General features: G+C 39.0%; 2 protein-coding genes across 4 annotated transcripts in view; both read right to left on the bottom strand.

The window, feature by feature from the left end:
- Window positions 1-8,644, bottom strand: part of hnrnpl (heterogeneous nuclear ribonucleoprotein L) — a 36,383-nt gene extending 27,739 nt beyond the window's left edge. Inside the window, exons 1-6 of the mRNA XM_077505661.1 lie at window positions 8,523-8,644; window positions 7,923-8,041; window positions 5,072-5,309; window positions 1,572-1,657; window positions 1,122-1,218; window positions 967-1,039 (exon numbers count right to left, since the gene is read on the bottom strand). Coding sequence (XP_077361787.1) covers window positions 967-1,039; window positions 1,122-1,218; window positions 1,572-1,657; window positions 5,072-5,309; window positions 7,923-8,041; window positions 8,523-8,606 — 697 coding nt within the window. The 5' untranslated portion in view covers window positions 8,607-8,644. The remainder of the gene's footprint in view (window positions 1-966; window positions 1,040-1,121; window positions 1,219-1,571; window positions 1,658-5,071; window positions 5,310-7,922; window positions 8,042-8,522) is intronic.
- Window positions 8,645-10,675: 2,031 nt separating this feature from the next.
- The window catches only part of slc8a2a (solute carrier family 8 member 2a), a 92,131-nt gene continuing 88,562 nt past the window's right edge, over window positions 10,676-14,244 (bottom strand). For all 3 annotated transcript variants that reach the window (XM_077505657.1, XM_077505660.1, XM_077505658.1), the window contains 2 exons: window positions 11,499-11,768; window positions 10,676-11,420 (listed from right to left, as the gene is read on the bottom strand). In XM_077505657.1, the coding sequence (XP_077361783.1) occupies window positions 11,044-11,420; window positions 11,499-11,768 (647 nt within the window). In that variant the 3' untranslated portion in view covers window positions 10,676-11,043. The remainder of the gene's footprint in view (window positions 11,421-11,498; window positions 11,769-14,244) is intronic.

The following is a 14,244-nucleotide window of genomic DNA, read 5'->3' as shown; positions in this document are numbered from 1 at the left end:
ACAAACACCGATCTAGTATACGCTCATACCTATGGTAGAAGGTTCCTCTTAGCCAATGGGATGCCAGAAACATGCACAAACACCGATCTAGTATTTACGCTCGTAGGTACCTATGGTAGGAAATAGCCATAGCCTAAAGTATGTTGCGTTCGGTAATGCATTTTTACCTTTCGTATCTAGCAATTTCTTTCGTAACAAGAGGCAATATTTTCCCGTTGAGGAGTTTCGTAACTCGAAAATTTCGTATGAAGAGACGTTCGTAAGTAGAGGTTCCACTGTATTTATTTCATGCCAACGTGGTCATAAGAACAAAATACTTTGAGGTTCGTAAAATCGGTAGGGTTTAAAGCATGTTTTTCGTGATAGTACCAAGCAAAATAACTCGTCTCACCAATTTATATAATATGAAATGAATGCTGAATTAAAACAACAAGCGTAAATCCCTAATGACTTAAAACTAGGTACAAAGTACTGAATCAATTTCATGGGACCCTTAAATGGTGAGTTACTTAAAAAATTAATAAAATCTCCAATATGTTTGATAGAATACTAGAAGTGAGCACAGTTGTAAGTATTTACCGGACTGGAAAAGGCAGGGATTATTTGTTGTGCAGCTGTGTCATGCTCTTGAGGGAAAGTGGACCTAAGTGGTAAAATAGTATACACGTGCGTGGTACTGTGACTAGAGTGCACTGGTATGTACTCATGCATTCAACAAAATAATGGCTGTCAATGAGATTACTCCTCATGCCCTCACTGTGTGCCTGCTGTGTAGAAGAAAATGCATAAAATTGTGATTGTACGAAGGGAATAATGCCTTGGAACAATAAGATTAACAAGCTTGGTGGGTGAGTGAGTGGAGAGAATCAATAGTGATCAAAGGCAATATTCCCACCTAACATCTAATACTAGTGGCATGAAAGGTAAAGAGGAAATAGAAAGGGGAAGGAATGGTGACAAACCTACCTTGGCCACTCAGGTTTGGGTTTGTGTAGTCCCACGTATCCTGGTCATTCTTGAAGACATTTAGGCGTGCTGGCTGTGAATTTTGTTACAAAAGAAACCCCAACACTAAATATTTGTTATTGTACAAATGATGACATGGCCTGTTTTGCACATACCTTGGCATATTCAATCTTCAGTGTGCAGCAACCAGAATAGATGTCTGCCCCATTGAGCGAGGCTTTGGCCCTCTGGGCACTTTGAACTGAGTCAAATGTAACAACTTTAGGTTAAGGCAACATTTGAGCACTTGAAGAGGTGAGAGTCACTGCAGATAACTTGAACCAATGTTTACTACATAAAAAAAATAAAAAATACAAAAAAAAAATATGTATGTATGTGTATATATATATATATATATATATATATATATATATATATATATATATATATATACACATACATACATACATACATACATACATACATACATACATACATACATATATATATATATATATATATATATATATATCAATAAGACATTTAAGCTAATGACTCCAAAAATATTGTCTTTAAAAAAAAAAAAAAAAAAAAAAAAAAAAGTAGCATAAAGGCAAAAAGGATATTCAACCATGGCCTGAACACCATTCTTTCTGAAGATGACGATCCGCTGTACAGGACCACAGTTGTTACATATAGTGTACAACACATCCTGTAGAAGTACATTTGAACCAGTTAAACAACACTCCAGCATGCACACATATCAAGTCTAACTATATTCCAGAGGACCACAGAGCGAACAATATGCATATCTTCAATAACGCTAATATTTATTTTTAATGGATCATAAATCATATACAGTGGTACCTCTATTTACAAAATTAATTGGTTCTGGAAGAAAGTTCTTAAGTAGAAAATTTTCTAAGTAGAGACTAGGGGTGTTAAAAAAAAATCGATTCGGCGATATATCGCGATACTACATCGCACGATTCTCGAATTGATTCAATAATCGGCAGAATCGATTTTTTTTATTTTTAGGATTCACACCTTGAGCATGGAAGAATGTTATATGAACGGAACATTAAGCCTTAATATTTTATTTTAATGCTGTTCAAACATGAAACAGATTACAACCTCTATAAGACTGAAATTTCAGATAAATAAATAATACATTTTCATATAAATCTTACACTCTACAAGCTTACTGATTAGTATTTTCTAAATTTGAATGAAAAAAATCGCAACAATCGACTTATAAATTCGTATCGGGATTAATCGGTATCGAATCGAATCGTGACCTGTGAATCGTGATACGAATCGAATCGTCAGGTACTAGGCAATTCACACCCCTAGTAGAGACGCATTTTCCATGTAAATGCCCTAATCCGTTCCAAGCCTCCCAAAATTCAGACATAAATGTTTCATAAAGCATAAAAATGCATCAAAACATGTAACAAATACATGTTACAATGAGATTTTTGCACAATAAATGAGAGTTGTGCATTATGTAAAAAACAAAGAATAAAAATTATGCTCATTTACCTTTTTAACTGCTGTCCTCTTCGTTTTTTGCCCTCTTTGGTTCATGTTCTCTCTGTGTTTTTGCCTGGTGTTTTGTAAAGAACTGATCCAATGATGTTCGTTTTTTTAACAATCTTGTTTTTTTTGTGTGTGTTATTATTTTTTATTTATCGCTCACTCACGCTTACATCATGTAAGCTGCACATCATCTCCCAAAGGCAAGTGACGGTTCCACTCCTCCACCTGGAGCCCTTGTTTTTTTAACAATCCTTCGAAAATATCCAAGGCAAACATCATCATAGCGAGCGATCGCCCGAATGTAGGGCTGTCACTAACGACTTTTTAAAAAATTGACTCGACTTCTCATATATTTGACTAATCGACTTTTTATTTTTATTATTATTATTATTATTATTATTATTATTATTATTATTATTATTAATTTTTTTTAAGTTTAGAGGCCGAAAATGTTGAACGTGTGCATTAAAACCAATTATTCCTTATATTTCCTTTTTTATTTTTTTTATCCATGACATGTGCAGGTTATATTTTGATAAGCAGTTTTTTTTTTTTTTTTTTTACCAAGTGCAGGTTATCTTATTTTTTATAATAATCTAAATCTTAACATTAACTTCCTTTCCTGTGTTTTGAGGAAGCTCAATCTCATTCTCAAAGACCACCAATTTACTACTAAATCTGTTTTACTTTAGTACATAAATGTCAGCCTTTCAGCCACTAGGTGGTGCTGTACACTAATATATCACCACTCAGAATGAGTTGTCTAGTGCTTGGTCAGGCTCAAGTGACCATATCACCACTCCAGATATCGTGTATATTTTTCCATCTACTACGCTCGTTAGTCGTTAATTGACAGACAATAACATTGATTTGACAGTCTACGCTAGGTGTTCGTCCTCAATTACAGTCTGTGTGGCGCGCCCGCACACACGCACGGACGCACACAGAGTGATTGCCAACTTTGTGAATCCTCTTCTCCGAGGTGTACTTTTGTAACTGTCCCGGCCGTTACCCGTAACGGCTTTTAGCGAATGTGATTTACTTAAAGGAAGGATATTGTGTGCCTGTCTGCCTGCATATCTCGTTGAGAATGACCGGTTAGGCGGTTAGCTTGGCGATGCATTTGCTACTCGTGACACGTCGTCGAGCGGTGCCTTAAGTTAAGACTAGAGTTAAACGGCAAGTTCAAGTAAGCAATACAGTGCAGTGCGTTGCGTTCTAAATAGCAATATTATCACACTAATAAAAACTAAACTGACCTTGCTCTGCTTTCTTCAAGTGTTGCGTATGGATGTTTCCTTGTTACATGCTGCAACATCGATGATGTGCTGCGGTAGGCCATTGTTAGTTTGCATAATTTGCATTTAACTTTATTTGTCCCCTCAATTTTTTCAAAATGGTCCCAAACTCTGGACACCTTCTGTCTTTTTTGAGGGGAGTGACAGGAGTCTACTTTTTCTTTTTCTTTTTTTTTACTTTGTCCTCCATCGTAAGGACAGGAGTGCGCAACAGTATGCGGCGATGCGCGCGTCGGCATAAAAGGTCCGTGTGAAGCATGGACCGCGGCGGCGCAAACATTTTTCCGGGCGGAGCGTCAACTTAAATTTTTCCAGTCTACCTATTTTTAAAGTCGACCAAGTCGACTTAGTCGACTTTTTTTCCCAGCCCTACCCGAATGGTGAACATTTTTTCTGGGTGATTCTTTTCAATAAATTCCGAAACTTGATGGAAACTTTAGGTACGACGACGAGGCATCATTTTCCAAAAAAAAGGGCCCGTCTCGTCGCAATTAGAAACTTACTGTGCAACGCAGCCTTCATCAATCACCAATTGTTTGTTTGAATTTTTGCACAAATTCGTCAACTGTTACTTAATACATTTACGTAAAACTATCTAAACACCTCATGGTCCGAGGGGCGAATGACGAGGACGCTACATAGACACATTCTATTCTGTATCTATGGTCAGTAGAGGTCGCTCTTAGCCAATGGGATGCCAGGAAGATGCCAGTAATAGCTAATGGCAGAGCAGCTGTAAGTATGTCAGGAAACGCTGGGAGCTGCTAATAGCGGTCCATACTGTATTTTTACCTTTCGTATCTTGAAACTTGTTTCGAAATAAGAGGCAATATTTTCTTGTTGAGGTGTTTCGTAACTTAAAAATTTAGTATGAAGGGACGTTCGTAAGTAAAGGTACCACTGTACTGTATAATAGGCCTGCACGATAGATCGTTTGAAAATTGCAACTGTGATGTGCACATGCACGATAGGATGTGTAATATATATATATATATATATATATATATATATATATATATATATATATATATATATATATATATATATATGTCAGTTTTTTCCAATATCGTGCAGCCCTACTGTATACCAAAACTTAAGTCACATGATCTAAACAGGTTAAATTACATTAATATTAAGTAACGATACAAAATGCAAGTCTTTTTGACTGTGACATAAAAAATTGTATGTTAAGAAATTATCAGAGCTCTCTGGTGTATTTTCAATTTTATATACAAACATATTCAAACACAACCACTCGCATTACACTGGTTTCAAGTTTAGATTATTACCGTGGTGATGGGGTAGATGGGGTTTATGATGGTGAGTAGCAACACATTGTTCACACTCCGCGTGTCATCCGAGTCTCCTGGCCGGGAGATCTTTTGACTAGTGGAATAGTTGATGAAGGCAGGGTGACCTGCAATGCAAACCTGGTTCTCAGCTGCATATGTAACAGCATTGCAGGATGCATTCATGTCTTCAAACTCCACCAAGGCCTGGCGCTTCTTGGGCATCATTACCACAGAACTATGGAGGGGAGATACAACCGTATTAGTAAGAAACTACAAAATACAACAAGCTTAAAATCCATAATAAATGGAGTTGACATTATTGATATTTGGAAATTGCACTAACTTTAACCAAAAATAAAGCCATGTTTGTTATTCAACTCGAAACCAAAAGACGACTCCGGCAGTCAGTATAAGTAAGTAAGGGTACTTCGACGTGGTCACAATGGCATGGGGCCGAACCCACAACCTCTGGGTTGCGAGACGAACACTCTAACACTTAGCCACGCCGCCCCTTTTAACGTACTTGGAACAAAAACTACATTTGTGCTTGTGTCAACACAACATCCACTGAAATTAAATGCATAACTCTCAGAAAGGTTATTTTAGTTAATGAAAGCTTACGGGGGAAAAAAATCTAAAATTAAAAAAATTTTCACTAACAAAATAAAATAAAAACGTAAACTTTTTTTAAAAAACAAAAACTGATGCTACATTTTATGTTTACAGAATTAAGTATAATTACAGTATAGTGCAAATGTCCTTCGTTTTGGTCTTTGGGAATTAATGCATGAGCCTTTGTAGATGATTTTAAATTGTGATTTTAAGCATTTATTTTTATCATGGTATTTAAAAAAAAAATATAATACCACAATTTTTTTTATTATATATTCACAATTTCGATTTTAGCATGATTTTTTATTAATAAGAAATACAAATTAAATTACACATTAAATAAGAGATATTGAATAAATGCAGTTATTTGTAAAAATGATCATGTAATAAACACCTTTTGTAAAGAAAAATATAAATTATAACGCTGCAAAACACCTGAATAAAGCATTAACAAAAGTCACATTTCTGTTTTCAAGTACTGTAGTCTAATCAAAATAGTGAATCTCTTGCACACAATTTGGATGCTAGTCATGATTAAAAAAAAAAAGAAAAAAAGCAGCATGTAAACAAAGTTGAATAGAACTGCTGCTAGTGGGTAAGTAAAAAGCAACTTTTTAGAAGCAAAGATCACAATTTTTTAGCAACCATTGTGCGTGGTGGGTTTTGTAGTTTCCCATGGTCCATGAATGCAACACAGACTTTTTATGTGCTAACGTTAATGTGTTTTCTTGCTTGGTTAGCCTGATCATTTCACAAATGCTACAATATGACTTATGGATGGATGCTGGTCGCTTGTTGAGGAAAAAAAAAAAGGACTTTTTTTGCCCCATTATTTCTCTGCAATCTGCGTACATGCAAGGAATGACGGTGTTGGGGTTAAAAACTTATCACACGGCGTGATTTTAGTGAACGCTTCTGTGACGCTCTGCTGTTTTGGAGGAACATGCATGCATTGAGCTGTTGTCTCTGCTTTGGAGTTTTTGGCTCTCATTGTGAGCGCTGCCGAGTGCAGTTTCAGGTGGCTGAACACGTTCGTAGTGTCGCCCTAACTTGCCTTCACGCGCTCCTTGCACACTTTATATGATTTACGCCTGGTCTTTGTCATCTGGCGTGAAGCCAAAATAGTTCCATAATATGGATGATTAATTTCTCTTCGGAACAAACTCTCTTACAGCCTCCTCCACCACGAGCGCGCATATTTTTAGGGTGGCAAGACGCGGGGTGGGGCGGGGGCGAAGTGTGTGGGCTACAGTTGACCACTGAATAGCCATCATAGGTCCTCCGGACACAGTGGAGGCAGCAGATACATTGGCTTCCTTCAGTCAGTGGCAGAAAAAAATGAGCTGACAGTCAAATTTGTGCTGAAATGCTATGCGTCTCGATCAGACGATTCCACAGAAATGACAGCTCGTGAGCCCCGCGTTTCGTTTAACAATCTAATATTGTCATATCGCCCACCCCTATTTCTAAGTATAAAACTCTTAATATTTGTTAGTTGGAAAACTAATTGAAACTACATTACCCATTGCCACAAAAAAAAAAAAAAAATCATTTTCAATGTTCCAGTGGATTGGGATTTGTAACAATCAGCGGGGTGGCACTTCTTTGTTGTTGTGTGGATAGTTTCTTTTTCCTTCCTTCTTGGCGGGGAATGTTTTTTTTTTTTTATGCCGAGGAAGTCTACGGCTAGCGTAACACGCGGTGGCGTCGAGCCCACCCTTTTTTTTGTTTTTGTTTCTTTTAATTAAACGTTAATCTGTGGATTCCCATTGCTCTCCCGTTTTTTTTTTTTTAAGTTTTTTTTTCCTGTCCCGTTGCACCGTCCATGGCAGATCAGCCTCCGCGCCATACAGAGTGTAATTGCATCACTATACACGTTTTTTTCAATCAAATGGGCTGGCTGGATGGATGTTGAGGATTTCTGTAGGTACCTATAAACAAACAAATTCGTAATTACCCATCTACTCATCCTTGGCATTAGTCAAAGTTTTTTTCTGGGCTCAAAAATCAACTCGCTGAGCATCTTTTATGCAGACCTAAATACAGCAAGCCGCAACAATCATGCATCAGTGTGTACATCGGATTTGGAATACTAAACCAACATGATTTATTTTTCAAATGGCTTCTGTCAAAACGGTCGTGGAAAACAGCGTTTCAATAAGTTCCGTAGGAAATGTTCACTCGGAAATACTTTTTAAAAATCTACTTCACAACGTATCTCCCTGGGGATTCATACCTGACGGTCCCAAACTCTTGCAAGGCTTCCACCAAGTCAGTCTCCACAATACCATCAACCAAACCCCTGATGTGCACCACCGGCGAGGGTAAAGGTTTATGGGGATCATCGTAGCTCTCCTGAAAACAATATCATCACATTGACGATAGACGGCTCATACACGATGTGCAAAACAATGCGGGAAATGAATTCGCCTCCACCAACAGACACATAACATGTAAAACTAGACCCAAATGTGGTCTCTTAAATGGAAATTACATTGATCTTAGCACAAAATATTAGCATAATAATTGGTAATTGGTAATAATTATTATTAACAGCGGTCTGGGACGCTAACAGACCAACAAATCATTGGTTTGGTATTTTAGAGCTTTTACAATATTTTAATTCTGACAACTGGTTCACCAAAATATCTAAATTGTTCAGATTAGTACGAACATGCTAACTAGCATATGGACAATTGTGTTTGCTAATGGTAGGTTCTTGTCTAATGTAGCGCAAGAAGGTCTAGGTAGCGATGCCTAGGTATCCAAAGCAACATTTTAATACAAAAAGAATTGTATTAACAATTCATCAGTGCGACAAGAAGGCACGCCTAACCGTTGTCATCCCTCCGTCTTCAGTTTTCTGTCTTTTTGTTGCTCTGCCTCCTTCTCCGTAGAAGCGGCCCGCAGCAGCAGCCATGTTGTCCTGACCCTTATGCCAGGCTAATGTTGCATTCATGACCACCGGGACAGCGTAGCTTCATCTTTCAAATATTCAAACTTTATTCTTGACAGAGAAACTAAACATTCTCCAAATGTTTCGAAAATAGGGGAAAATAATTATGACTAAAATGAGACAACGTAGCTTTGTGTTTCAAATATTCGAACTTTATGACTGACAGGGAAACTAAACATTCTCTAAATGTTTCGAAAATGGAGGAAAATGTTGATGACTGAACTCCCACATTTCATCCCACTTGCACAAATCATATGGAGGACCAAAAGTGCCAACATTGAATAAATAAATTCACCATTAAATAATTCAATAAAAGTGTCATCAATTAATTAAATGTTTAATTTATTAATTAAATATGGAATTAAATAAATCAATGTTATTAAATGTATCTTTAATTAATAAAATTCCCTATGATTATTTGTAAATGTATTTATTTATTCTTTTATTTATTTCTGTATTCAATTATTTCATGGTCACTGTGTTGCGGTATTTCATGAATTTATTTTGTCTGTCAAACTCGCCCATCAAAGTTTGTGGGCAGGTCCTAACACCTGATTGGTCAATCTGCTCACCAAGTCAAGGCAAATCCATTTCAGAATAGTCTGTGGGGTATATGTCACGGAAGAGGAGGGACTGTTTTTGCACATCAGCTTTGGTTCCGGTTCGGTTTGCGACATGTGGGCTGCGTCAAAATACTTGTGCTTCCGACTTTGTGCCCCTCAGTTGCGCGTTCGTAACCCGGACCGGAACCAAACTCATGTGCAAAATCACGTCCCGCCTCTTCCGTGGCATGTACCCCATAGTATAGTAGGCACTGTCCCAATATTCACAAAATTACATTATACTTGGTCACTATATACAAACGTTTGAGTAAATATATAATGATTATCCGTGATGGAAGTCGGAAGTCCCGCCTCTTCCGTGGCATATACCCCATTGATACGGCATGAGTCGCTAGTAAAAACAATTGATAGGCTGGGTGGCGCTATTCAGCTCAATAGGTGCGTTTCCATTATACTTAGATTTACGCTCTCATAAGGTGCTTTTTGAGACATTTTGAAATGGAAGAACTTCGCAAAAGTGTAATGGGAACAGTTTTTTGTTTTGTTTTTTTCCCGCATTTCCTGTAGTCATGTGACACACGCTTTTGTGTCTGAATTGCTTCCCAAGGGCACAACAAGTCTGATTCCACACAAAGCGGTTTAACTATAGAGCCGCGGCTGCCGCGGCTCCATACACTCAAACAATTTAGTCTCGTGACGTTGCATGAGGAGCCTTCAACGTGATGTGACCGCTTACACGAACTGCGAGATCTCTTGAGAGTCGAGGCGGGACATTACATTACAACTACGCCTCAGAATCAAATCATTCTTCAATGGAAATACCTACAAGGCAAAATTGTACTTTATCAAAGTAGAAGAAATATCACTTTTCCATCACCGTAGCCGCCATGTGATAATGTGTTCGGTATGATTTTAAAGGGCATATTCTAAGCTTTCATTGCAGCCCATTTGTGAAGCTCTTTGTCAAATATATAGGTTACTGGGGCTATATTCAAACTTTCAGAAACACACATTTTCCCCCAATTTTGTACTTTATTCATACTGTGTCATTGCTAGACATGATTTCATACCTTAAATGAAAAGGAGGATTTTGACCGAAATATGAGGCCTTACTCTATGCAGGCTATTTGGGTGCATTTGGACAGTGGGGGTCATCAAACTTGTTTCTGCCAGAGATCAATTCATGGTCTGACTGATATTTCACGGACTGTCAACTATCTGTCGGCGTTGTGGTGAAATTCATTCATTAAAAAAAAAATATTCCTTACGTTTTTTGTTTTTTTTGTTTTATATATATATATGTGTGTGTATATATATATATATATATATATATATATATATATATATGCGGTTCTAGTGTTCTAGTGTAGACAATTGAGACAAAAACAAACATTAAAATTCCCATTACAATTCATTGTAAATAACAAATTACATTGTATTTGTATCTATTTAGAACATTTACAATAATTTACATAATACAGTACATGAAATTACACAAAGAAAAAAATAATGCAGGAGCCCCAATAAGCATTCAAGGTTGGGACTAATATAGTTTATGGGTCATACAGCATCAAGCATAAAATTCATTTTGACAAAAAACAAAAACAAAAAAACAATTTCCTCTTCGTTTAATTAACACTGTATACTCAGGACTAATACGTACAATTAATACTTGCTGCAGTGGACATGCAGATTTACAAGTCCAAGCATCTTAATTTATGACATAACAGAAGTGACGATGGGTCTTAGTTAAAATTAGTTCGTGATTATTTCTTTCCAAAAGAATACTGTGTATCTTTATATCTTTATGCTATTAATGTGTACCCATCAATACTTTCTCAGAAGCCTTTTATATGGCAGTAGGCCTCCAAACTAGAGAAGAGAATGTAAAGGAACCAGAGTCCAAAAAGAATCAGCGATGTCAGGATTTTGGGGATCCGTGGGCCTCCTAGTTCACCACCTATAGAGGGCCTCCGGCGGATCATCAACACTCCCATCGTGAAGAAGGCAAAAATGGTAAAGAGTGTAACTGAGAAGGCCAGTGAGCCGACGTCCACACGAAAAACTTTACCCTTGACTTCCCAATAAATGGCAGCCATAGACCAAGCTACACCAATACCTAGGAACACATTCACTGCATTGCTTCCAGTTACATTTCCCACTGATGCGTCTGCATATTGGTCCTGGGTTGCAGCTACTTTACTGGCAAAGGTATCTGTGGATTAAAAGTTCACTATTACATAAACTAAAAAATAAAAAAATAAAGCTGTTAATATACAGATGCCATATTTACCAGGAAGTGAAGTCCCCAGGGCTACAAACACCACTGCAGTAACAGTGTCTCTCAGGCCAACTGTGCAGCCAAAATGCGACGCAAGGTCTCCAATAATGGCTGTTAAAATTCCAATGACAGATATTGACACTATAAAACACGCCCACCCATTCCAGTACTCAGTTGGAGGGACACAAGCAAAGAGAATCTTCCAAAAAATGCTCAATATGTGCATGAAATAGTCAAAGCAGTTTGGCATTGGCTGTTCTTGGCCTTCCTCATCTCTATCACCTGTTAAAAAAAGAAAGAAAAAAAATGTGTCATCCTATACAAGACAAAAGCAGATAGTATTTAAACATCTAGGGCAGGTTTTCTTCTATGGTTGTGAGCCCAAGTTAGCATGACGCAAAGTGATAGCAACTATACAACGGACCCTTGGAACGCATCTGTCAAACTAACCTAAAATTTTATGGAAAACATCAAACAAAAGTCAAGCCAACAGAAAAGTGGCCAAAACCAAGGGTTAAAGTTCTCCATCGCCAGGACAGATTTCTGTCATTCAGAAAAATTAAGCCCATGTTTCACTGAGCCAAGGGCACATGTAGCGATTGTTGCTTTTTCGGCAGGCTTCCTTCAGTGTTGCATAACATTGCAAAGCCACTTGTCACACTCTCTATCTCTCAAGGAGAGCCCGGACACCCTGCGGAGGAAACTAATTTTGGCCGCTTGTACCCTGGATCTTGTTCTTTCAGTCACGACCCACAGCTTGTGACCATATGTGAGGGTCAGAACGTAGATCGACTGGTAAATCGAGAGCTTTGCCTCTCAGCTCAGCTCTTTCTTCACCACGATGGACCAATACAGAGTCCGCATCCCTGCAGACGCTGCACCGATCCGCCTGTCGATCTCCCGCTCCATCCTGCCCTAATTCGTCAATAAGACCCCAAGATACTTAAACCACTTGGGGCAGGATCTCATCCCCGACCCGGAGAGCGCATGCCACCCTTTTCCAACTGAGGATCATGGTCTCAGATTTGGGGGTGCTGATCTTCATCCCAACCGCTTCACACTGCAAACCGCTCCAGTGAGAGTTGGAGATCACGGCTTGATGAAGCCAACAGCACCACATCATCTGCAAAGAGCAGACATGCAATGCTGAGGCCACCAATCCGGACCCCTGAACACCTCGGTTACGCCTAGAAATTCTGTCCCTAAAAGTTATGAACAGAATCGGTGACAAAGGGCAGCCTTGGCGGACTCCAACCCTCAATGAAAACGAATCAAGACTTAATGCCGGCAATGGGGACCAAACTCTGACACCGGTTGTACAGGGACCAAACAGCCCGTATCAGTGGGCTCGGTACCCTGTACTCCAGTGTTCCCTCTAAGCTGCGTGCGTGCGCAATCGCGCAGTGTTCTCACCGTCAAAGCGCACAGTAAATGTCTACAGCGCATTCTAATAAAAATTCTAACCTCAGCTGTATTTACTGTTTGTATTTTTTTATATTATCACCTATAAAAAGGAAATCTTTTGTAGCACATGTGGTTAACGGAGTGGGAAAGAAAAATGTGACAAAAAATAAATAAAAGCCTACATTCAACCCGTAACAATTCGTGTTGTGGGACAGAGCAGCTCCGTCCAAAATGAATGGGCAACATGGTGACGTCGACCAGCGCATACCACATACACAACAGGACACCATTCCCACTTCCCTGACAGTTTCAATAGCAGTTTGGGTGCACACTCAGTTGTTCTACTGTAGTTTGAAGCATACACAGATTACACCAACACTGACATTACTGACGAGACTGCAGGTGACACAGCACACCGCTCCAATCCGGAAGTCCAAATATGGGCGTAGTATACGAGCACCTTAAATGAAGCTCTTCACGTGTTTCAGAAATATTTATGTTTATAAATGACATGTTTTTCATTATATTTGAATGGATGATGTAGGTCCATATTTTACAAATTGTTTTACAACTTAACTTTGCTTAAAATGACCTGTTTGATTAAGAACAAGTAACAAAATAGGGCTGATTCTAATCGTGTCACAAATCTGATATATGTGGTGTGAATTTTTTTGTAGCATATCATATATGCATTTAACTGTAGAGACAGTAAATAACGTGAAAACACTGCGGGGTAAGTGGCATTGTGAGTCCATTCATATATAAATTCGTGGATGTTGCTCAATATAGTCCATGAAATGCTCAAGAAGTTTGTGTGAATGCACAGACACACGGAAAATTAGAGGGAACATTGCCGTACTCCCGAAGCATCCCCCACAGGACTTCCCGAGGGACACAGTCGAACGCCTTCTCCAAATCCACAAAACACATGTGGACTGGTTGAGCGAACTCCCAAGCGCCCTTGAGGATCCTGCCGAGGGTGTAGAGCTGGTCCACTGTTCCACGGCCAGGACAAAAACCACACTGCTCCTCCTGAATCCGAGATCCGACTTCCCGACGGACCGTCCTCTCCAACACCCCTGAATAGACCTTACCAGGGAGGCCTGAGGAGTGTGATCCCTCTGTAGTTGGAACACACCCTCCGGTCCTTCTTAAAAAGGGGGACCACTCCGGTCTGCCAATCTAGAGGCACTGTCCCCGATGTCCATGCGACGTTGTAGAGGCGTGTCAACCACGACAGCCCCACAACATACAGAGTCTTTAGAAACACCGGGCAGATCTCATCCATTCCTGGGGCCCTGCCACTGAGGAGCTTTCCAACCACCTCAGTGACTTCGACCCCAGAGGTAGGAGA

The sequence above is a fragment of the Festucalex cinctus genome, chromosome 18 (assembly GCF_051991245.1).
Source record: "Festucalex cinctus isolate MCC-2025b chromosome 18, RoL_Fcin_1.0, whole genome shotgun sequence".
Lineage (NCBI taxonomy): Eukaryota > Metazoa > Chordata > Actinopteri > Syngnathiformes > Syngnathidae > Festucalex > Festucalex cinctus.
The sequence above is the reverse complement of the archived record's forward strand: the minus strand, read 5'-3'. Positions and strand labels throughout refer to the sequence as shown.